Source organism: Talpa europaea (assembly GCF_964194135.1).
Source record: "Talpa europaea genome assembly, chromosome: 1".
Lineage (NCBI taxonomy): Eukaryota > Metazoa > Chordata > Mammalia > Eulipotyphla > Talpidae > Talpa > Talpa europaea.
In genome coordinates, this window is record NC_140073.1 from 142,051,176 (window position 1) to 142,076,210 (window position 25,035).

At 45.9% G+C, this 25,035-nt stretch overlaps 1 protein-coding gene across 1 annotated transcript in view; it reads right to left on the reverse strand.

Moving 5' to 3' along the window:
- The window catches only part of MREG (melanoregulin), a gene marked incomplete at both ends in the record, with an annotated part of 44,698 nt that extends 22,233 nt beyond the window's left edge, over positions 1-22,465 (reverse strand). The window contains 2 exons of the mRNA XM_084242633.1: positions 7,016-7,172; positions 22,371-22,465. Coding sequence (XP_084098759.1) covers positions 7,016-7,172; positions 22,371-22,465 — 252 coding nt within the window. The remainder of the gene's footprint in view (positions 1-7,015; positions 7,173-22,370) is intronic.
- Positions 22,466-25,035: the final 2,570 nt, after the last annotated feature.

Consider the following 25,035-nt stretch of genomic DNA (forward strand, 5'->3'; position numbering starts at 1 on the left):
TAGATTCACCACATCTCCACAATTTTGTGAGTTGATTCTTTAAAATAAATACATCTTACATTAGATGACAGAGGATGGATAGATGGATGGATGGATGAATGGACGGATGAATAGACAGACAGACAGACATATCCTATTAATTCTGTTTCTCTGAAGAACTCTAACATACACCCTAAATTCAAATAATTCCAGATCCCCTAAAAAATTCAAGTACAGGGACCTGCAAAACTGATCACCAGATCTTGGGCTAAAGTGACTCCACCCACAGTATTGAGGCCTGTGCACTTTATATGAAGACCAGTCAGTCTCCCCCACAGAGACACCCGTCACATTAACCTATGAATAGTTATGAAACAGGAAGTGGGTCCCTACTATGTGAAAGTGGGAACTCTAACAAAACGATAAGATCAACTAGTTAGCTCTCCTATTAAAAGATGGGGGATCTAGGAGGAACAGAAAATAATTTCCTACTCTGTTGACACTAAATTAACATCAAGATTAATAAATATTAGCTTTTTTTGGCTGTACGAAGAACTGACAACACCCTAATTCCAAATCCAACCTGCCTGATTTAGCATTAGACACATCGTCTTTAATACAATTAACCAATAAACAGACATTTCAGGCAGAATGTGAGCTTTTGTTGAATCAAATCCTAGATATGAAAACAGCTCTGATACTTTTATAAAAACAATCACACATTATTAAGAGGGAAATAAGTTGGATGGAGTCATATGTCCTTTTCTACAAAGTTTTATGCCTATAAGCTTATTTTATTTACCACCTGGCTGTTTCTGTTCACATTTAAAATGGACAAAGAAAATCATTCTCCACCCTAAGTCCTCAATCTTCGAGCATTCCTTCTCCACTCCATAATCAAGGGCATTGAACCCTGAGTTAGGAGCTCATTTCTCCTTGTAGCTAGCGTTATCAAGAAAAGACCCTTGCCTTTTGAGGATCCCACTCTCTTTAGTATTAATCTGTATCAAAATATCCTAATGAGTGGTTTTACTCTTTTCCCTCTCACCCAAATAATCACTAGCAATGTAAAATAAAGAAGGGTTGCATTCAACATTCCAGATCCTCTGGTACCCAAAGAAAAAGGTCTTTGAAGAAACTCAGACTTTTCTAGAGAATTGCTTCAGTTTTCCACTGTTAATTTGCTCTTTCATGCTTGCTATACAATTTGCTGTCCAATTTCCAACAGCAGCCAGCGTTCACCCATTTATAGAAAAATCAGATGGCCCTACGAGAACAGGTCTCATCCAATTCCTGTTAAGACAAACTGGTGCAGAGCCAAGCTGGAATACCTCCTGTCTCAAGTCTTCAGAGCCATGTGGCTGGAACAGGATCAATTCCTTTCCTTCTTCAACTCCTCCAACCCATCACTGCACTCATCTCTGTTTTGTCCTTTTTTTTAGCACCAGGGATAGAACAAGCCAAGTATATAACCCAGACAATGCAAACAACCCCTGGGAAAGCTGTCTTGATTTTAAACATTTTATGGGAACTGTTTACCATACCTGGCAACATTCTGCCCATAGGGAACCCTGAAACATAGGGAAGAGCAAACAAATTTTAAACCAGGAACATTTTATATTTTGTCTTTATAGTTTGAAAAAAATAGTAATATTTACAGTTCCCCAGGGCTCAGTAGAGTATGGTTTTCAGGGATCACTCAAACTACACAAAGACCTGGTGTTCACCAGCATTCTACTAGTGTATAAACATTGCCAGTGTATAGAGACTGTCTGCTAGAGTATAAATACTGCAGGAGTATAAATACTGTATACTAGTATATAATGCTGCAGAATTAGAGATACTGTATACTAGTGAATAAATACCATGGGGATATAAATACTGTATATAAATACTGCCTACTCGGGACAAGGTGGCAGGTACTCACCAGGAGAATAACTTTAAAAGTAAGCATAGAATTTCTAGCACTGATCATGCTAATAAATGCTACCTATTTTGAAACAAGATGGCATTTTCAAGTGTTTATGAGAACAATTTGATGTTTAGCTTTCATTTTCTCAATCAAAAATATGACTTTTGGGCCTCCCTGCTGGTGCAAGGGGTTAAGCACTGCACTATGAAGCAATCACAGGCTCTGCAGCACGAGTCGATCCCCAGCCAGCAAGGGAGCAACCCACATGGCACAGCAGACCTCTCCTGTCTCGCCTGCTGCTCCCCTCAGCAGTGTATTTCAGTCAGTCTGCCTATTCTGTTCCCCGCTCTGTCTCTGGTGAGTCCTCTCACCCTCCCGCATGTCTGGCCTGTACACCAGCTCTTGTATGCATAAATAAATAAATCTTTAAAAAATATATGTCTTTTTTTTTTTTTTTTTTTTTTTTTAGCAAAGTAAAACATTAAAGCCATGGGGCCTCCCTGGTGGCACAAGGGGTTAAGACGCAGCACTATGAAGCTATCCGCAGCCACTGCAGCACGAGTTCGACCCCGGCCAGGGAAGTGACCCACATGTCGCAGCAGACCTCTCCTATCTCACCTGCTGCGCCCCTCAGTAGTGTATTTGAGTAGATCTGCCTGTTCTGTTCCCCACTCTGTCTCTGGTGAATCATCTCACCCCCAAAACCTCTGGCCTGTAACCCATTTCTTGAATGCACAAATATTTAAAAAAAAATAACTTTGAAGCCATGTACAACTCCTACGTGAACTATTACTGAACCACCGATTACCATCAGTCAGAGAACACTAAACAAAGTGAAAAGTTGAAGGAAAGGAGCAAGAAAAAATATCTTGAAGCTAATAAAACAGAAGCCCAGGATAGGAGGCCGAACTGGCTGCAGCTACTGTGCGAAAGGCTAACTCGGGAAAGACGTGTTCCTCCCAACCAGGAAGAGCTCCAGAAAGGCCATCACTGCACTCATGCCCATCGTGTGGGATGCCTTCCTGAGCACTGGCATCAACTTCTCACAGGAATAAGCTTTGGAGAGACTCCCCTCATGTACTTGAACCCTACACTGACTCACACAGACAATATCCTCTCCTCTCATGATTCAGTCACAGTGCCCATCGTATATGACGTTTCTGAGTTCACACAGCTCAGATTTAAGCCTGGCTGCTACACTTTTAATCGTGTGACCCCGGACACATTTTTAAATAAAATATTAACGGCACCTACTTCATTGAGTTGATTAATATTCATAAAGAGGTTGAACAGTGCCTGGCAAAGTTTACATTATTATTTGTATCTTAGAGGACAAGATCTTTCAGTATGATTAGAATTCTTTTTTTTTTTTAAGATTTATTTATTTATTTATACAAGCACTGGGTACAGTCAGAAGCGCGGGAGGGTGAGAGAATTCACCAGAGCCAGAGCGGGGAGCAGAGCAGGCAGAAGGACCGAAGTACACTGCTGAGGGGAGCAGTGGGCGGCAGGGGAGGTCTGCATGCTATGTGGGACCCTCCTCTGGTGGCCGGGGAGCAGCCGGGGATCGAACCGGTGCTGCAGAGGCTGCGGGCAGCTTCGCAACCCAGCGCTCAACCGCTGTGCCACCGGGGAGGCCCTGATTAGAATTCTTTATACAAATAAATAAGATGAATTTCTGTTTCACTATTATTAAGTTCCCTAGAACAATGTTCTGTGAAGTCCTACTAGTCTAATACGAATGAATATAAAGAGAGTGAGTTTGTGGCATGATTTTGAGGTTGTTTACTATTTCAAATCAAACATACATGCTATTTTATGGCATCATTCAAAGACAGGATCAGTCATTTTTCCATTACTTGGAGATCTGCATATACATCATTTCTTGTGCTAGAAGTCTGTTTTCCATCAGTTTTATGTAAATGAAAGTGGATTATTTCATTTAGATTAAACAGATTTAATAGAGTCTATTAAATTAAATGTTACTTTCTACATTCTCACTGCAAGTTATCTGCTCTCTTATAGATCGTTCTTTCTGATTTTCTTTTCAATTTGGAAGAACACAGCACATTTAGATTTACCTGTTTGTAACCCTTCCTCCACCAGCATCAAATTCAAAAGAGGAATGTAGGTAGTACATACATTGTTTTGAAATTATTTTTCTTTTTTCAGAAAATTTCAAATCTGGACATACCTAGCATGCTATTACTACTCAAAGAAAAGCACAATGTTTGGTTTTCCTTAATATTTTGTTTGAGCTTCTAAACTGCATTATGCAAAAGTAGCCAGGGTTCTTTGATCTTAGTGGATTGAATTTGTTTTCTTTCCAAATCAAAGTCCCCATCGCTTCTCGGCCTTTTGGCTAAGATCAAGTATAGTATCAAAATCAAAGTCCTCTGTGTCATTAAAATTTATATCAATGTTACCTATATGAAGAAGAAAATAGTAACGTTAATAGAAATGGAACTTGTTCAAATTTAAAACAGCCCCCACCAGTTTCCCACTCCTACCTTATTAATGGTGAGTTTATTTTTCCATCACACCACACAAAATCACAACAAAAAGTAAATTGTAGTTCTTGGGGTAAACATGCCTTATATAGCAGTAGCCCATAAACATGTTTTTGTTTCCCTGGCATTTTTTTAACATGAGTTATCTAAAAATCCAGACTTTTTTATGTGAAAATTTGGATTTTCAGTTTCTCTAAAATATTAGAAATTCCAGCACTTCTACATCCACAATTCTTAGCATGACAAATGGCTACTGGAGCTAAGCAGCTACTCCCCTTAACCAATGAGATGCCTACACTATTCAGTCTGCAACCTTAGGTGCTTCTCCTGGGTTTCTCCCAGAAGGAAGCACTGGTAATGCGCATATTTCAATTGCACATACTCTAAAACTACAGATGATCCTACAAGCATATACATGCAGCTTGATTCTACCAGCAGATCAACTACTATAACTATCATTGCAAACCAGGAAGTAATCTATCCACCAAGCAGGTCTGGTGGTATAAATGATGGTAAATCCAAGCAAGAGAATACAAGAAAGTCCCTTAAACAATAAGTAAGTCCAAAGCACACTGGGATGAAAACATAGGCAAACATATTAAATGCAAAGAAGCGAAGCATAGAAACAGAATGTAATGTGTGATCCAATCTGTGGGGGAAAGGAATGGATATATACTAATAGATGCTTCAATACGCATTTTAAATTTTTGGAAGAAAAGGTAAGAAAATTTTAACCAAGTGAAAATTATTCATATATATTACATATATACCTTGTGTATGTGTATATATTTTAAGTACATATATATATATGTACTTAAAAAAGAAGCATAAACATGAACAGAAATATTTCAAATATTTCTTCTATAATTATCATCACATCTTCATAATACTTATTTGAGTGCCAGACTTCCTTATTAGGGTTTCTGCTGGTGTGATAGTTTTGGTTCCAGACTCATTTCTGAGGTTAGAAGAAAACATCTTGGGGATGGTCCTTCCCACAGCCTAAGAGCCTAAGAGCACAGAAATGACACAGCAGTTCACTTTGGATGCCATGTTTATCCACAGTGCTTTTAACTCTGTTTCCACCTCTTTTTATAAGCAGAGACAAAGGGTAGAGAGGGAGGCACGCCTCCAGAGGGAGCAGCCAGGCTGGGCTCCAGAGACCCCTTCAAACCCCTTTCACAGCTTCCCCTTTCACAGCTTTCTCTCTGGAGAGAGAGAGACAGAAAACCAGACATGGGGGTGTTCTCTGTATTATTGCCCTCCCTAATGCTGCTACAACTCTGAACACAGAGGCGCATGGAGAGGACAAGAAGAAAACCAGCTGGTGTCACACCAGCAAAAACCCTAACCCGTCAATGCCATACAGCAGGACAAGGACTGACTCTCCCCAAGGCAGGATGACAAGGTCACACATTCCTGTCCTTGTACTCGCAAAGGGCAACTGATTTGGCATAAGCATGCTTGTGATGTGCCTCAAGTTTTACCAGTCAGAAAGCCGGAGACAGCAGGGTGTACAGTCACCAGGGAGCTGGTACAGCCCTGTGATGCATATCCAGCAGAGGGGTCCCACCAGCACAGCACACTCCAGGAAGGATGCTCATGAACAGCCACTGTGGATTCTCCAATCCAGCTGTCCCCCGGGTCTCAAGATCCTGAGGCAACTGTTAGCCCTTCCCCCATACTGAGATCCTCCAGACCCCCCTCTAACCCCCTGAAGACACCCAAGCCACACCAGAATCAAGGAGCAGACATATAACACTTCTAAAAGTTATCACTCCTGCTGAAGCATATAGTGGAGGTGGGGGAAAGGAGCTGATGATTAATCAGCAAAAATGAAGAAACCTAGATGAGGAATAGATGACACCCCTATCATGACACTCTGCCCCCACTACACACTCCAGTGCTTCTCTTCAGACCCAAAGCCTAGGGTTCTAATATGTAATATAACATATATTATTCTTCTCAATTGTAAGGTATTGATGCAAAGAAGCACATACTCTGTATTTAACACAGGCATCTGCTCAGAGCTAGCTAATGAAGTTAGAGCACTAGGCTGTATAATTTGGAAAGTAAAAGTCATAGTACATTCTATTGTATTACATATAGTATAATCACACTACTTTTGAAAGAAAGTAGGACAAAAATGATGCAGTATCTCTTTTGCTCTGTTCTCTTACTAACCCCTATCTTTTGCAACATTCTAGTTTTCCTACACCCATCCCTTTGTACTAGAATTCAGTCCCCACTCATTCAGAATTAGTGACAATACAAAGTACCCTTCAGTCTTCAGCCTGAGTCTTCAGGCTGTGGCTTGAGAAACAACTGGAAAGGTTACAGATGAGCTGGTTAAGCCATTTCACATGATAAACTACCTCCACACTCTTTGGTGGCACTGCCTTGCTGGTTTTGTGCTATTTGCATCATGAAGATAATAATTAGAAATCAGACTTACTTATCAACAAGTCTATCCAGACCAATTACAAGTAGCGACTTTATGTCAAACATCTCATCCTTCATTCTTTTCTTTGTTTCAAGCTGCTTGTCTGAGTAATTGCTTTTTTCCCCCTAGACATTATCATTTACACACAGTGAGACCTGAAAACATGCTCACCTCTGAGTCTTTGGCCTGCTGATTGCGAACGACAATTAAATTGTACAGGACTCTATCGTCGTCTGCCTCCGTGTGGGACACATCGTGGGGCATACTCCACAGGTTCTTCTCATCATCCCTCGCCAGAGTGGCTCCAAAGGAGGAATATGGATTATTACTGTGGTATAAAAAAAGGGTATGAGGGCTTTGTAATATATATATTATATAGTATACCTATACATTATACAGTATACATACCTACAGGATATAATATCTATCACATGTATGTAACATAACTTAAATACAATATATAATGTAATAAATATAATGTAATAAATATAAATAAATATATTTCTTATGAAAAGATCTGAATTTTTTAAAAAGATTTATTTATTTATGCATACAAGAACTGGGGTTGAGAGGATTCACCAGAAACAGAGCGGGGAACAGAACAGGCAGACTGAGGAAATACATTGCTGAGGGGAGCAGCGGGCAAGACAGGAGAGGTCTGCTGCACCATGTGGGTTGCTCCCTGGCAGGCTGAGACCGAACTCGTGCTGTAGAGGCTACGGATAACTTCATAATGCTGTGCTTAACCCTGTGCACCACCAGGGAGGCCCTAAGATCTGAATTACTTTAATAGTTACCCATAGTAATACATCACTTTAAAAAGAGCAGAGAACAGATGTAACCAGATACCTGGACAGAGGGAATTTTACTGCATTAAACACAAACTATAGCACAGAGTACCTGGCCACTGAACTACAAATGAAATTCCATGGTGGAGAGAATTCTTGTGTGCTTGAAAGAAGAACACAATGAACATAAAGAGACAAGTATTTTACTGGCTCTAAATGTAAGGAAAGAATAAATTTAGAATATAATGGGATGCATCAATATCAAATTCCTTCCAATGAGAAAATTAGGTAATAAATATGCATATCTAAATAGTTTCAATACATAATGCAGAAAGTTGAGTAAGAATTCCAATACCCGGTGCTGCATCTTTACTTTCTGATTTACCTTTTACAAGGTGACAGCCAGGGTCAAACTAACTTATCGAGGGACTACTGTCAGACCTTCACACCTGGACAGGTTTCTACATTGCCCCAGTTAACTTCAGTGGAACTGGACAGGCAGAGTCATGGGTCTATTGCCTTCTGATAATAACATGTATGAAACCCTGACTCTGTATTAATCACAGGGCTCCATAAAATTGTGAGCCACACAGAATGGTCTCTGTCCTTGGAACTTGCTAGCATCTAGGGAGGAGGATCATTAATGAATGACCATGTGACTATGTAATTAAAAACTTTGAAAAGTGCTGTGAAGGGGGAGTTCACAAAGCTGTGAGAACTCATGGGGTAGGCATGAGGCAGACATTATGAAGAAAGGGTGCCTGAGTTTTCAGCTGAAAGACAACAACCAAGTTCCAGGCAAAGAAAATGTGTTCAAAGGTCCTGGGGTTGGAGGGAGCAGGGTGTGTGTGTTCCAAGAAAGAGAACATTGGCCAGAGAGTGAATAAGAAGCTGAAGGGGTGTATGAGGCAAGATACCCACAGTTTTGTAGGCCACGTTTCCTAGCATGTTTCTATGGTGGTCTTTATTTCTCAGAACAAGCTGAGATTTGGAAGGATTTTTAGCAGGACTCTGAGGTGGCATGAAGAGCACTACATGTTTAAAAATCTCTTTGGTTAAATGTGGAGAATGCTTTAGAAAGGTCAAGGGTATATCTGGAAGATTCATTAAGATGCAGGTGAGGTCACTCAAGTGTGACAGACCAGGTATGGGGTGGAATGATGGTGAAGAGCTGAAGAAAGCGCGCAAAGTGGAATGTGTAGAAGCTCTGGCTTTTCACCTGGGTGGTGAGCAAGGCCGCCTCTGAGGCCGAACTAGAATGCCCGGGGCCACGAGGTGGCAAACATACTGGCAGGTGTGATGTGAGGGCACAGCAAATAAGCACAGGCAGAAGATGCCCTGAGAAGCAGGCAGCACCTAGGAAGGAGGGAAAAGAAGCAGGCAGCACCTAGGAAGGAGGAAAAAAAGCAACTGACAGGTGGGTTGAAGACAAATATTAAGATTTAGGGCCTCCCCGGTGGCGCAGCCGTTGAGCGCTGGGTTGCGAAGCTGCCTGCAGCCTCTGCAGCGCCGGTTCGATCCCCGGCTGCTCCCCGGCCATCTGAGGAGGGTCCCACATGGCGCGCAGACCTCTCCTGCCGCCCGCTGCTCCCCTCAGCAGTGTACTTCGGTCCTTCTGCCTGCTCTGCTCCCCACTCTGGCTCTGGTGAATTCTCTCACCCTCCCGTGCTTCTGACTGTACCCAGTGTTTGTATAATAAATGAATGAATTAATTAATTAATAAATAAAATCTTAAAAAAAAAGATTTAAACAAACATGAGATACTCAGAAGCTGGCACAAACAAACACACACACACCAAAAAAAAAAAAAAAAAAACATGCAAAAGGAAGCAAAGCACAGTCACCAAGTTGGGGTTCAGGAGTGGGAACCCTCTCAGGGAGGGAGGCCCAGGTCTGCAAGGGAGGAGCTCCTGCTGGAATGGCAGGGGCCCGGCATGCTGCTGATGGAGGACTCAGACTTGGGAGAGCTACCAGGGCCCACTTGTGAGAACTGGGGCAAAGTGGGGCTTGGGGTCTCGAACCCCAGGCCAGCAGGAGGCCAGCTACCTGAATGAGGAGGAGAGCAGAGCGCTGGGGTGCTGAACAGTCTCCTTTAGTCCCTACAGCTGCAGTGCAGAAGTGCAGTGTCTGGAACTGGACAGGAAGGAGCAATGAGGGGGAACTTAGCTTAACCACACTGTTCTCAGAAGCACCACGTTTTTACTTGGGCCTCCTGACACCACAAAACCTGGAACAGAGAGGCCTGCCTCTTCTTAGGAATGTCTCTTCTGCCTGCAAGGGGAAGCCACTGACGTCTGTGCCGCGCCAGGTGAGCATAAAGGGTCAGGTCAAGCTCCTTCATTCGTTAGACTCAGTTGCTCAACAAGCACGGAATGGACACCTGCTCTATCCTGGGTGAGGGGCTGTGCTTTGACTTGAAAATAAATAGAACATTGTCCCTGTTCTTAGTGTGACTAAAATACAGTGAGATAAGTGAAATTTTTAAAAAGTATAAACAGAATGTTATAGGAGCAGAGAAGGAGCTATGATGAGAAAGGAGCTCAAGAAAGGTTTCTTGGAGGAGATGACATCTAACCAGCTCCAATGAGCACATGGCCTTTCCCAGGGAGCAGCAGGAGCAGTCGCAGCGTGTGGAGGCTTGAGTGCCGCAGGGTTGAGGATCCCAAGTCCTTCTGCCTGCCCACTGCACACCGAGGCCTTCTGCCCATCCCCACCACACCGAGGGCTCCGGCCTGTCCAGCCACCCCACCTTCAGGCTTCGTCCAGCAAACTGTGACCATTATTGAAGGACTCTGCCTCATCAGGCTTTTAGAGAAATGAATGAAGAAGGAACATGGAGGTGGCTTAGGAGCTGTCACAAGAGGTGGTTTTCATGTCTTGCTTTTTGAGGGGCTAGTGTCGGGGCACTGTGGGGAGGAGTGGAGGAGGAGGCAAACCAGAGAAGGCCACAACCAACCGCAAGCCGAGCAGCTGCTCTCCATAAATCTCCCTTGTGAGCGTGACAAGGAAGACTTCTCTGGGGCACAGGGAGGATGGAGTTCCATTGCTAAGGAAACAAATACCTCACTTTGAAAGATTTTAAATCTTGATGGAGGTGAACAGGAAGTAAAGTGTGGGCTAGGGAGACAGCAGTGGAAGGGAAACAGGAAGATGGGTCCAGCAACATCAGGAGGGGAAGTGGCAGCCCTGATGACGGCATGTGAGGGGGATGCCTTCAGCTGGATGGCATGGAAGAGCCAAGGCCGACCCGGGGACCTGCAGGAAGCTCAGAGAAAAGTCAGGGCCTGGGCTTAGGAGCAAGGGCAGGACTGCAGATCTACACAAGGGAGAAATATACTCGCATTCCCCTCCCGCCATGGGATCTGAGATACACGTTGAGAACGGGGAGCAGAGCAAGAAGGACCACAGGGGAACAGCTAGACCTGAGGAGCAGGGGTGCAGAGGAGGCTGGAGAGGGCAAGTGAGAGCCACAGAAAAGAGGACGCTGAGACAGAGAGGAATTCCAAAGAGCAGATGACGCCACAGGAAAGTCACTGACTCCAGTTTCTTTTGCCTAAATGGTTTTTGCAGCTAATGACAAAGCATTGCTCCTTTATTCTGTGCTTTCCAAGGGCTTCCCCAAGGCCTCCCTCCTGTCATACCACCAAGGTGGGGAGGGCAGGGGCCTCTATCCCACTTTGCAGGCAGGAGCAAGACTGCAGAGCTGCTGGCCTCTCCCAGCGCAGCAGTCAGCTGACTGTCTGCCCAGCGGGAGGTCACAGATGGGGAGTCTCCAAGCACCACCTGTCACAAGACTTAATACCCAAGTGCCTTGAGGGTGATGCACCCACACAAACAGGTCTGTTCAGACCATGACTGCATGTGTGAAGTGATCCCTGAGCAAATCAGAAAATTCCCCTGGGGCTTCTCCTCCCAGCATCTTGACCCTGAATGCACCCAGCTTTTCCTGGGTGGGGGTGGGGAAACCCCAGCCACTAACTCTGCAGCAAATGTCCCTCTGCAGGAACAAACCCCAAGACTACTTTCCTGAAAGCTCTTTTCTTCCCCCGCCAATCTCCCCCAGGCTTGTTTCACTTCTTTAACTTCTGCCTCTTCGGGTAAGTTCCCCTGAGGCAGAAGTGGTCTCGGGTCTTCTCCATCCCACATTGCAGGCAGGGACGGGGCAGGCACAAGCACTTGCTGAACAGAGCAAGCTGAGCTGTGATCCCAATCCGCCAAAAGGAATTAAGGACAGAACTCATGGTGACCAACGTCATCAAACTTCCCTAAAGCCGGAGGCTCAGAAACTGCTAGTGTGTACTGGAATAATCAGTAATACTGTGTGACTGTGAATAATGTAGCCACCTTTTGCTTCATGAATCACAATTTCTTTTTAAGACTTGAGATTATGACAGCTGGCTCCTTGGACAATCCCCCCCGAATCTCTCCCCCTCTGTCGGGTAAGGGAAAATGTCAGGCTTTTCTGCCCTCCCGCCATCAGGATAGATGATGGATCCCTGCGGTCCTGAACGCATGCCTGATGGCGGCACCTGGAGCAGGGTGGGGGCCTAGGTAGATGGGATTCACCTGGGATAAGACTGGGCTTTGTAAGAGTGGCGTCACGGGGATGCCAGCAGAAGCCGAGAAAGAAGCAGAGAAGCCGAGAGCAGAGAAGCAGAGAGAAGGCCACAGAGCCCAGAGAGAATGAGGATTTGCTGGGGGCTGGGAGAACTGCCAGCCTCCCGGCCCCCCAGCACCCCTGCCTGCTGTGTACCGGGTAAATCCCAATACAAGCCTGCAAAAGCCCCTGAGGACTCTGACTCCTCCTTTGCCCGGTCTGCTGGATCAGAAAACCTGCACTGTGGCCATTCCTGCCCCTACACCCTCCCACCCCATCCCTCTCTGTCTTCCTCTTTCGCCCCAACACACTCACACACACAAAAACATGCAGGACGCCAGCCAACATAAAACGCTCTCCACACATCCTTAATCTACAGATTCTCAGGAAGCCCCGCAGGAAGGTCAGCGCGGCTGTTGAGAAGTGCTCCCAGCTCCAGCCAGCTGGTGCCCCTGAAGCTCACCCCCATCTGGCCCGCTCTAATAAGGAGCAGTGCTCCCGGAGTCCCAGAGCCTCACTCTGCCTAGTCACCGACACCCGAGGGACCACATAAAGCAGGGAGAGAACCAGCACCTCTGCCTCAGGGGAGCAATGACTCCCCCACATCTCCTTGCTCCCCGCCCCCCAAGGGTCCATGGGCAGCTCAAGTGTGCCGGGCAGCCCCCCACACTGCCCTTCCTTCACACCACGTTCTTATCCATTCAAGTTGCCTGTTCGACTTCTTTGGGGCATAGAAAAGGTGAGGTTCTATCACAACATAAATCATTCAATTATCAATCGTCTCCAAACACAGGTTCAGGCGAAAGTGTGTAAGGGTGTGAGCCCCTTCAGGAGGATTTGTCAGACCCAGCCTGGCTCCCGATCAGGGTTCTGGGACATGCTGGTCCCTGCTCCTTTCACCTGCACCACCACCCAGTCAAGGCCACCAATCCACTTTGTTTTTTGGTTTTTTTTTTTAATTTTTTTTAATAAAGGCATGTTTTTTTTATTTATTTATACAAGCACTGGGTACAGTCAGAAGCGCGGGAGGGTGAGAGAATTCACCAGAGCCAGAGCGGGGAGCAGAACAGGCAGATTGACGAAGTACACTGCTGAGGGGAGCAGCGGGCGGCAGGAGAGGTCTGCGCGCCATGTGGGACCCTCCTCTGGTGGCTGGGGAGCAGCCAGGGATTGAACTGGCGCTGCAGAGGCTGTGGGCAGCTTCGCAATCCAGCGCTCAACTGCTGCGCCACCAGGGAGGCCCCAATCCACTTTGTTTTAAAAATGCTGACCCTTAGGTGGGGAGACCAGAACTAAGAAAAGCCTAAAGCAAACAACTGGAAAAGCAGCTCGGGAACCTCACACGAGACTGTGAAGGACCCTAGGGCCTGTGTAAAGGGAATTCAGTGCAAAGGCCCTGAGGTCTGTGCCCAGGAGGCTAGAAGGTGGAGAGGAAGGTGCAGGAGCTTCCCTGTCTCTCTCCCCTCAACCCCACCACCAGCCTCCATTTCATGATTTCTAAAAGGTTCTGAAGAAAGGGGAGTGGCTATTTTGCCCCCCCCCCCACCACCACCACCATCTGCTGGTGATAAATATTTCATTACCCTCAGGCATTTGAGAGGTTGCTCTGAAGTTACATCTGAAGCACAAGCTGCTTATACTCCCCAAAGGTGGGCTGAGAGAAGTCTCAGATTTCACCCCAGCCCCACCCAGGGGCACAGAAGGGGATCACAGCATCAGGCTCCCTGCCCCGGGAACAGTGGGTGCAAAGTGCCAGCTGGCATCTGGGCTATTTACCAAGAATTTCCCGAGGGTCCTCATTACCACGGAGTACCTTGCGTTAGAGATTCTAAAAAGCCCTAAAAACCCAGGACGCAGGCTGACTGCTTACACCTGCAGTTCCAGGATTTTCCTGTTTTCTCCACAGACAGACGATGCCTCCCGCGTTACCAGTTAAGACTGAATCTCTGAAGACAGGGATGAGATAAAATCTCCAGTCAACAGCCGTCAAAGTTCTCAACAAAAAGACCACAAATTGCCAGCCACCTCCTTGACTACCTAAGGCTTCCTCCTCTGATTCCATACTATTGGCCACTGGGCTTCCAGATCTTTCCCTTCCTCTGTCTATGGGATCGCTCCAAAGAAGGATCCGGTAAATTAAATTAAGATCCTTTCCCTCACCTTCTTATCCTCCCTCCCTCTACGTCCCTGTCATTCTCTCTCCCTTTCTGTCTTTCCCTCCTGCCTTAACTCCCTCCCTCGCTCCCCTCCTTCCTCTATCTCTTTGCCCCTCCCTTCCTTTTTTTTTTTTTAAAGATTTATTTATTTATGCACACAGAGCTGGGGTGCAGGCCAGAGATGGGGGTGGTGGGGAGATGAGAGGATCCACCAGAGTCAGAGTGGGGAATAGAACAGGCAGATTGACCGAAATACACTGCTGAGGGGAGCAGCGGGTGAGTCAGGAGAGGTCTGCTGCGCCATGTGGGTAGCTCCCTGCCTGGCTGGGGATCAAACTCGTGCTGCAAAGGCTGTGGATTGCTTCATGGTGCTGTGCTTAACCCCTTGCGCCACCAAGGAGGCCCTGCCTTCTTTCTCCCTCCCTCCCTTTCCTCCTTCCACACCAGTGCTGTGCCCTCCCCTGACACAGGGTCCTCTTTCCTGGCACTGATGACCCAGTACTCAGACCCATCATGCTTTCCATTCCCATGGCTGAAAATTAATCAATGAATTAATGAATCATTCAGACATCTGCATAGAGGGGCTTGAAGACAGGTCGCAGCAAGAACCCTGTGAAGTGGGCATGGAAAGAATTCTTTTATTTCTTTTTTTTTTAAGATTTATTTATGCATATAAGAACTGGGGTACAGGTCAGAGGTACAGTGGGGTGAGAGGATTCACCAGAGACAGAGTGGGGAACAGAACAGGCAGACTGACCGAAATACACTGCTGAGGGGAGTAGCGGGTGAGACAGGAGAGGTCTGCGGCGCCATATGGGTTGCTCCCTGGATGGCTGGGAATTGAACTCATGCTGCTGTGGCTGCGGACAGCTTCATAGGTTGCAGCTTAACCCCTTGCACCACCAGGGATGCCCCAAGAATTCTTTTATTTCTTCCAGCTAAGGAGACACCAAGGCTCACGAAGACACCACAGCTCTTGGTATCTTCTCTGCCTACACACACTCCTGGTCAATACACAGCAGCAATGTGAGTAAGAGTCCTCCATCCGTGCTTGTACCCCTCTTCAGATCTCTCAGAAATCCCGGCCTTTCCCCATCTCCATGTGGGTGACTAGTAACTCAACATAATCAAAACTAAGCACCTGCTCTCCCCTCCAACCTCTTTACCAGCAGTCTGCCTCCTCAGGAGAGTAGGCACCAGGGCACTCAGGCCAAAACCTACAGTCTGAGCACTCAGGCCAAAACCCATCAAGTCATCTTTGACGCTCACCTACAACAAGTCCATCAGAAAATCCTATCGGCTCGACATTCAGAAAATCCCCACCTCTACACTATGGCCCTTAGCCAAGGTGTCTATGTCTTGAGTAACAATTCCTGCAATTTTTTTTCATTGATCTACCATTGTCTCCCACAAATTTTATTCTTTTTTTTTATACAAGAACCGGGGTACAGGCCAGATGTGCGGGAGGGTGAGAGGATTCACCAGAGACAGAGTGGGGAACAGAACAGGCAGACTGTCGAAATACACTGCTCAGGGGAGCAGCGGGCGCAACAGGAGAGGTCTGCCTCACCATGTGGGATTCTCGCCAGCCGGCCAGGATCGAACGGGCACTGCAGAGGCTGCGGACAGCTTCACAGTGCAGTGCTCAACCGCTGCACCACCAGGGAGGCCCACCACCAATTTTATTATTAACACAGCAGCCCAAGTGATCCTTCTAGTGTGTAAGTCACACTGAAAGCACCCCTCTACTCAAAACCCTCCAAGGGCTCCCATTTGACTCAAAATATAAGCAAAGTCATAGGACAGGCTTTAAGGCCCCAGGCACCCCAACCACTCTGGTCTCTCTGCTGTTTCCTGAATCTACCTGTGACACCCCCACCCCAGAGCCCTTGCATTGAATGATTCTTTTATTTGTAATGTTTTCCTCAGATAGTTACTTGCCTCACTCTCCCCACTCCCTCAATCCTTTGTTTAAACACCTCAATGAGGTCAACCCTGACCAATCTATTTAAAATTGCAAGCACACACCCCTGCCTCTGCTCTTTCTTTTTCTTTCCAACATATTTATTGTCTCACTTATGTTTACTGCAACATTGTACCTCCCCACCCCAACACACACACACACACACACACACACACACACACACACACACAGAGTAAAGACCCCATGAGGACAGAACCTGCATCTGTTTTGCTCAGTGATGTCCCTCTAGTGCTTAGAACTGGCCCTGACCCTTACTAGATGCTCAGTAAATATTTGCTGCATGAATGAACTCTTGTTTCCAGAATTCACAGGGCTCTGGATGGTAGAGAATGACTGGGGGTCCTGTCTCCAGAATCACAGACCAACTCCTAATATTTATGAAGGTGCAGCACATAGTCTTGCAGAAAGAAGCAGACAATAAGCACCTATGTTTATGTCAGGTGATGACCGGTGCCCTGAAGGTTGCCATGGTAAAAATGGAACAGAGTGGGGTGGTGGGGACCCCTTGAAAGAGGGTGATCAGAGAAGAACTTCCTCATGAAATGACTTTGAGCTGAGGCCTAAATAAAGTGAGGGAGTTACCCATGCAGGTAAGAACATGCTAGGCTAGCAGGGCAGGAAGTGCAAAGGTCCTGAGACAGGTGTATGTATGTTTGGTGTCTCTGAGGACTCAGGAGGAAGCCAGTATGGCCGCAGGACCAACAATGTCGCTTAACATGTTGACTTTAAAATCAAGCCCATGTGTAACAGTCCCAAACTGGAAATCACCCCAACATTCACCAACAGTGGGATGGGTGACAAATGGAATGTACGATGAAGTGAGGCAAACCATGAACAAAGCTACACACAATAATATGAGTGGAGATCTCACAAAGTTGGCAACACACAGTTTGATCCCATTTGTGTAAATTTTAAAACCTCGCTTTCAGCTGACAGGTTAAAAACTAAAGCATATTGCTAAGGTGCACACAGGTAGCTCAGCTATAAAGAAAAGCAGGGGAAAGCCCATCAGGAAGTCTAGCTCCATTCAAGGTAAGGATCGGGGGCTGGAATAACTATCTCTTGCCCTGGGAGACAGATACAAGAACATTCACGTTAGAGCTGTTCTTCAGAGACTATAGATTTTTTTTTTTTTTTTTTTTTTGGTTTTAGCCTCTGATACCACATATATGGACACAAATTTTTAAAAGTTAAGAAAAAAGTCAAGGAATTCAGTAAATTCTTAACACCGGTCAAACAGTTTCAAAGTTCTTTAGACACACGTTATCTCACCAAAATTATCTTCTAAAGAAAGCACAAAAGAATAGAGTACCTGGTATATAATGGCCACAAACCAAGCATTTATTAACCAGACTGAGCCTCTGCTGATGACAGAATTGATGATTTTGGCCAACATTGATGCAGAATTTGCTTGTCAAACAAAGGTGTAATCATAAGACCACTTCAAGATCGCTAGAGGATAAAAAGTTCCAGGAAATCCAGACACATGATGCATAAGAGAAAAGTATTTCACCTTCTAAGGAATTTCCAAAGTCACTAAGACTGTGCAAATCACGGGGAGGGGGGCGGAGGGGTGATGCTTGGGGTGCCTAGGAAGCGCCCTTTAAACGTCATCCTTGTATGAACTGTGAATGGCTGACTTCTTGGTAAGGCAATTATCTTCTACTCAATTGGCCTGAAGCCCTGTTCTGGGAACAGCACGCAGGAGCCTCCCATTTTGCCACCCCTTTCAGCAGGTAGTAGCACAAGCCCTGGGAGCCTTCTCTGCCTTCAGGAAACTTTGTGCCTAGGCACTCACTTCCTGTCAATCACTGTCTGGCCCAGCACTGCAGGCTTTTGTACTGCAGGTTCTGCAGCAGTCCTGGGTGACTGGTGCCAGGCTGGGGAGCCGTCTGGGTGCCAGTGTGAGCAAGCTCACTAGCACGCACACATAGGCCAATGTTTTTTTTAAAGCCCTTCCAAGGGTAGAAGGCGAGCTGATATATTGAGAGGTCCTGTGAGTCCACACCGTGAAATGGAAACTCTACACATCTAAAAGATGATTTTCCTTCTAGAGTTGATGGTGAGTCTCTTTGAAATGTCTTAAGCCCACCTGGCACCTGGTTTCACCAGGTGTAATACATAAAAGTGAATCCACTTTGAACACAATTTCAGGTATACACTCATAGCAATGACTTACTCACAGCCCACCCCTGCCCCTGCTGCCAACATTCTAGGGGTGGAAGGGGACTCTGCTATTTCTATGGCATTAAAATATAACTGGATTTGAATCCCACCTCTGTCAAGTGTGCCTTTGAACAAGTTACTGAAGCTCTGTGCTTCAGTGTCTTCAACTGGCAAGTCAGGGTCACAGACATAATCACACTCAAGCCTCATAATTTCCAGGTTCCCAGAAAAAAGAAGGCAATTCAAGACACAAAAGAGGAGAGACATATGGGGGAAGATGAGGCAGAGACTGGCACTGTGCTGCCTGCCAAGGTCCAAGCATCTCAGGAGTCACCAGAAGCTGGAATTGGTCAGGGATGATTCTCCCTAGAGTCTCCCTGAACCTCCCATTTCAGACGGCTCCTAGAACTATGAAGGAACACAATTCTATTGGTTTAAGCTACCAAGTTAATGTCATCTGATTCAGTAGTCTTAAGAAACTAGCAATAGGTCTCCCAAACTTTTCTTTAAATTAGTAACATGAAATCTTGAGCCAGAAGTCCTCAGCACTTTATGGACAGATGGCCAGTGACCAGTCACCCCAGAACAATCCATCTGCGTTGTTGTCTGGCCCTTGTTTTTCTTGTTGTGTTGAACACTGCTCTGCTGTAGGAATGGGGTCAGCACACGGAGGAGTAGCACGCAGAACCTGACAGAGATGACTGGGAAGAGGGATCTTACGTGACTCAGGTGAGAATATAGCAAGTATATGAATCAGAGACTGAACAAAAACTTTGGCTTTCTTTGGGACTAAAATCTGATATTAAGATCAGGCCATTGTCCCATCTCCAGGCCCAGACCTGTTCTTAGCTTCCTGCACTAGACATGACTACTCAACCAGTCACTGGTGCAGCACCCTGGGCAGTCCCAGATCTGGGCAGATGGTAAGGATTCACATCCGGGCCTTCATTCCACCCCCTACTAAAGCACCTCGCTGCCACCTTATTCTATGTCAAACAGGATTTCAGCTGACACAAACACCTAGAAACAGGACTTTTTCAAGTCTGTAAAGGTCCTTCATGATCTGGCATTAAAGCTTGATCTTCCTAGTGTACAGAAGAAACTAATATACGAGGAAGCTAAGAGATTTGCCTAAAATCCCACAGCCGCTTAACAGCTGGGACTAGGACTCGGGTCTCCACTGGGCTTGGTTCACAGAGCCAGATTGCTTCCACATTGCTGAAGGACATGGAGGGAGGGAAGGAGAAAGACCAGAAGAGGCAGGAGCTTGGGCTAGTGACATCTACAGTGTCTAGACTATCAGTATCATAAGTGACTTCTGAAAATAGTTGATAGTTTTCTAAATTTTCTACAGAGCAAGGCACAGACTTTTAAGTCAGACACTCATAGATCCAAATTCTTGTTCCTGTCTTACCATTTGTGACTTTGAATAAATTTAAACTCTCTGAGGTTTAAGTGTTTATAAATGGAGGTAAATAGCATCTACATCATTCCATCAAAGTAATGATTAAATGACAGAATGACCCTGATGATGGCACAACTTTGTGAATATAATGAAAATCACTGAACTTTACACTTTAAAAACTCAAATAGGGGGCCTGTTGCCAGCCACTGCAGCATGAGTTTTCAATCTCTGGCCAGGGAGCTAACCCACATGGCGCAGCAGACCTCTCCTGTCTCGCCTGCTGCTCCCCTCAACAGCATATTTCAGAAGATCTGCCTGTTCTGCTCCCTACTCTGTCTCTGGGGAATCCTCTCATCCCCTCCCCATACCTCTGGTTCTTATATGCATAAATAAATAAAAATAAATCTTATTTAAAAATTCAAATAAATCTCACACACATTCAAAGAGTTACAAATTTGACCTTCTGATGACTTGGATGGGAAAGACATGCAGGTACCCACACATGTACTTATCACTACTGCACACAGCCATGAAGAAGTGGCTCTTCCCCAATATTCTTGTGTAGAAGTGATGCCAGAATGACACTAACCCACAAAAGACCAGTCCATTTACAGTCACATGTTCAGAGGAAAAACAATGATAATTAATAACTAAAATTTATTGAATGTCAGACACCTTATGTGGACTATCTCATTTCATTTCTCATTGCAACCCTTTGAAGTACATACAATTATCTTCCCATTTTACAGATGAGGAAATTGAGGCACAAATAAGTTTCACAACTTGTGCCAGATACCCAGCTGGGACTTAACCCTAGGTGATCTGACTCAGGAGTACTATGCAATTCTGCCCCAGTTGACTCTGTCTTCTTAAAATCACAAAAGTTACTAATGGTGAAAATCCAAGCAGAAGAGGGTACAGACTTCTAAAACAATCAAAACTACCAACTCAAATAACAATCCTGGATAGAAAATTGGATGAGCCAAGGCTCTGCAGAGGAGACCAAGCAGAAGCCTATATCTCATGTCACTGTGAACATGGCAAGTTGAAAATACCATGCAGGTATGAGATCTAAGATAGTAACCCAGTTACCCACTCCTTTCAAGGCGCCACATTGATCCCTGGGTCTTTCCCTGTTGACAATAATCTAATAATCAAAGGAGATGGCCATCGGTGAGAACAAACAAAAATGCTGTGTATTGTGTGTATGACTCTATACATGAAACACACTGGACATATATTTACATGTAGGTGAGCTCACTAACCCTGTGGAGGGTACATTCTAAATCCTAAGTCACAGGACCCTTAAAAAAGAATAAAAGCAAAGTATTCAGAGAATGCTGCCCTAGGGAACCTGCAAAAGCAGCATTTAGGAAGGGGAGGAAGGGAAAAGGTCTCTATTTGAGGCAAATATGAGGGAATAAGAAGGTTGGATTGTTCCTAGAGCAACGAGGCAGCCTGTCTGATTAAATCAAGGAGTGTGCAGTGTAGATGTGTGCAATAATAAGAGCGAAGGCAGGAAGGGGTTATGTAAGATCTCCAAAGTCAAGGGGAATGTTTGGAGTTGACAGAGTAAAAAACAGTAAGTAATGCTTTTTAAAACTTGTGAAAGCTTGATGGCTTCAGTCTCATAATTCATAAGAAACACTGGCTTTACTAGCTGCTTCTCCAACCTATATTTCTGCCTCATATACTGTTTCTAAATTCGTTTTGACTATTTTGCTCCTGCCCCAGCTTTCCCCAAGACATGACCCAGTGGAACCTTAATTTTAGTAGAGTCAAGATGTAAAATAATTGCTTAAAATCATAGCCATGAATAAAGCTGTGTGGCATGGTTTCTTCATACAGTCACTTGGCACCATGCTAATATACAGTAAATTTTCCTCTCACTTTCTGCTCAATCTGTAATGAATCAACATCCTAGTGAATAGGCTGCCCTTTGAGAAAATAAGCACTTTTTTAAGTGAAAAATATTCCCTTTGCTCAGTTTTTAAAAGTGTCTTCTTTTGGTAATAAAACTGAATGATAAAGGATCCAACTTTTTTCTGGAGAACTAGAAACACAATTGCCAATTCACTGACATTTACCTATAAATATACAGTGAGTCACTGTCATAGTTCATCCAAGCCCTCTGCAAACTCCTTCTCCGCACTTGCCTGCCCAGGCATTGCACCCGAATTTTTGGCACTTTCCACTGACATTCACCTGGGTCTCCAGGGCCTCCGTGTATATAGGTGCTTTCTGGCAAAAATCCTAACCAAGCAACAAATCCAACAAGAGAATATCCTGTTAGAGCCCAAGGTGTTTAGTTTGCGCTTCAGTGTGACCTGAAAGCAAGCCCACCTCCCCAACCCTGACACACGCACAGGTGTCCGCACGCTGCCGGGCCGGCTCCGGCCAGGTACCCCAGACCCGGGCCAGGGCGCTCACCTGACCAGAGGCTCCTTCTCCGGCACGGCGGGCTCCTCCAGGCACTGGCACCGGCAGCAGCAGCACGCGGTCCTCAGCCAGCCCCTCAGCCCCATGGAGAGCGAGGTACCCCGCCGGCGCCGGGGGAGTCCGAGAAAGCCGCCGCGGCCGGCGGGCGGGCGTCCAGGTGCGGGGACAGTCGCGGCCCGGGCGTCGCGGGCCGGTCCGTGCGCATCACGCCGCAGCGGGGGACGCGGGCGAGGCCGGAGGTGCCTCCCGGCCCCGGGTCTAGCCGCTGCGCAATTCCTGTGCTTGCTGGTTTGGGGCGCGCGTTCTGCTGGGGCTTTTTTCTCCTCTCTTTTAATTCCCCCGGCGCAAATCGGGGCGCATGCGTCCCCGCGATGCTCCGCTGCTGCCCTCTAAGGAGAAGGCAGGGACTCCAGCCAGATGGCAAAATCCTGGGGCTCCGACCGGCGATCGCGACCGAGCTGGGGGCGGGGGGAGCAAGCCCTGGAGTCACAGAGCACGAGGTGAGGCTGCATCTATTCATACGTTTTATTGGCTTCGCTCCCCGAGGAAATAAAAGATCCTCCGTCCCGCCCCCAGGCCCCACGTCATCAAAGCCGAATTCAGAGTGTTTTTAACAAGTCAGCCCTACACAGAGTAAAAGTTAGCAAGAGGATGGTTTGACGCATGATGGAAGGGGATTTTTTTTTTTTAAGTACTCTATGCATGAAAAATTTTTCAAATCGTTTCCAAGTTTCCCAGTCCTTAAGTAACTTCCTCTGAAAAGGCAACCTTTATTATTAGTTTCTTGCGATTTTCCAGAGTTATTGTGTTATAGGACAGCCCCGATATTGAACGGGTTCCTGGCTGTGGGTCCTCACCCCCGCGCTTAAAAGGGACTTATGAATACTCCACTACAGGCACACACAAAAGGTTCATAAAAGGTTTATTGACAAGGGAAAAGGAAATAAGGAAAATGTACAACTCAGGGAGAAAATAGGGAAATAAAGTCTTTAATGCGTCCTACCCGATCCGCCGACCTGGAAACCCAAAGTCACTCTCAGAGCTGGCCGTGCGCTGCGAGCTGGCGGAGAGCCAAAATGGGGGAACCCCTCCAAAGCCCATGTGTCTGGCTTTATACCAACCTGGCTGCTTAACCCCACCCTCAGGTCCCAGCAACCTTCCCTTTGGTGGTGATGGGATTTGGAGTTCCCAGTGTCTTTGACTTTGGCCTGGGATGGGGGTGGAGTCCACAAAGCCTGTATGGAATTAGCTTTAGGACATCCTTTTCCCCCTAACAATTGTTATATTTATTTCTGTCTCTATGTATTTATTTATGCTTGCACAGACCTGTGTGTGTCCCCTTCCATGTGTGTGATATAGCCCATACATATCTGTGTGGTTTCCATTATGGCTGGTTTCCCTCAGTGTATCATGGAGGCTGCTCCACATCAGGACATGTGTAACTCCCAGGATCACTTTAAGAGCTGGGTATTCCACGGACATATGGTTATGTGACCATATTTGACCACGTGTCTGGCTTTATACCAACCTGGCTGCTTAACCCCACCCTCAGGTCCCAGCCACCTTCCCTTTGGTGGTGATGGGATTTGGAGTTCCCAGTGGCTTTGGCTTTGGCCTGGGGTGGGGGTGGAGTCCACAAAGCCTGTATGGAATTAGCTTTAGGACATCCTTTTCCCCCTAACAATTCTACCAACGAACATTTAAGTTCATTCCCAGCCTTTGGTGGCTGTGGTTATAGTGCTGTCCTGAACATCCCCGACCTATGTATGTCATCTATTGAATAAATGTTTGGCAGTTGAGTTACTGGGTCATAAGTAAGCTGTCTCTTTCAAATTTTGATGGATCTTACCAAATTGCCCTTTCAAGAGGTCAATCCAACTTCCACCCTGATCAACAACATAGGAAAATATCTATTGCCCATACCTCCGCCAATACCAGGGACCTCTAATTTTCATCTTTGTCAATATTATTGATTCAGCAAATATTCACTAAGTATCTGTCATGTGACAGACACGTGCTCAGTGCTGGGAATACACCAGAAAACCGGAGAAACAAAAATTCCTACTCTCTTGGAGCAGACATTCTAGCAGGAGAGTTAGATGCATGGAACAAGTGCATTATTTAGTGAGGTAGACAGTGATGCCTGCTATGGGGAAAACTCAGGCAGGGAAGGGCAGGGGTAGTATTTGTGTGTATATGTGTGTCTGTGTGAGTGTGTGTGTGTGTGTCCTGGCAAGAGGGATGTAGTTTTAAATGGAGTAGTCAGGGACAGTCTCCCTGATACGGTGATTTAAGCAAAGACTTAATGGAGATGAGCAAATCAGCTATGATAACTGGGTGCTTGGGAAAGACCATGGATCCTACAGGCCCTCGGGAAGGGGCCCAGAAGGCAGAGTAATGGGAGACAATAGAATGTACAACTTTGCAAGCTCTAGATTCTGCCTCAACCAAACTGAGCACATTTTGGAGGATGTTGAATAGTGCAAGCTATAGGGTCTACCTAAACGGTAATAGGAGCCATTGACTGCTGTCTTGAGAAGTAATGAGGTCCAAGGGCTGTTTTAAGGGATGCAAATGAAGGTCACTCTGATGAGGTGCCAAGGGCTGTTTTAGGGGATGCAAATGAAGGTCACTCTGATGATCCAGGTGACAGAGG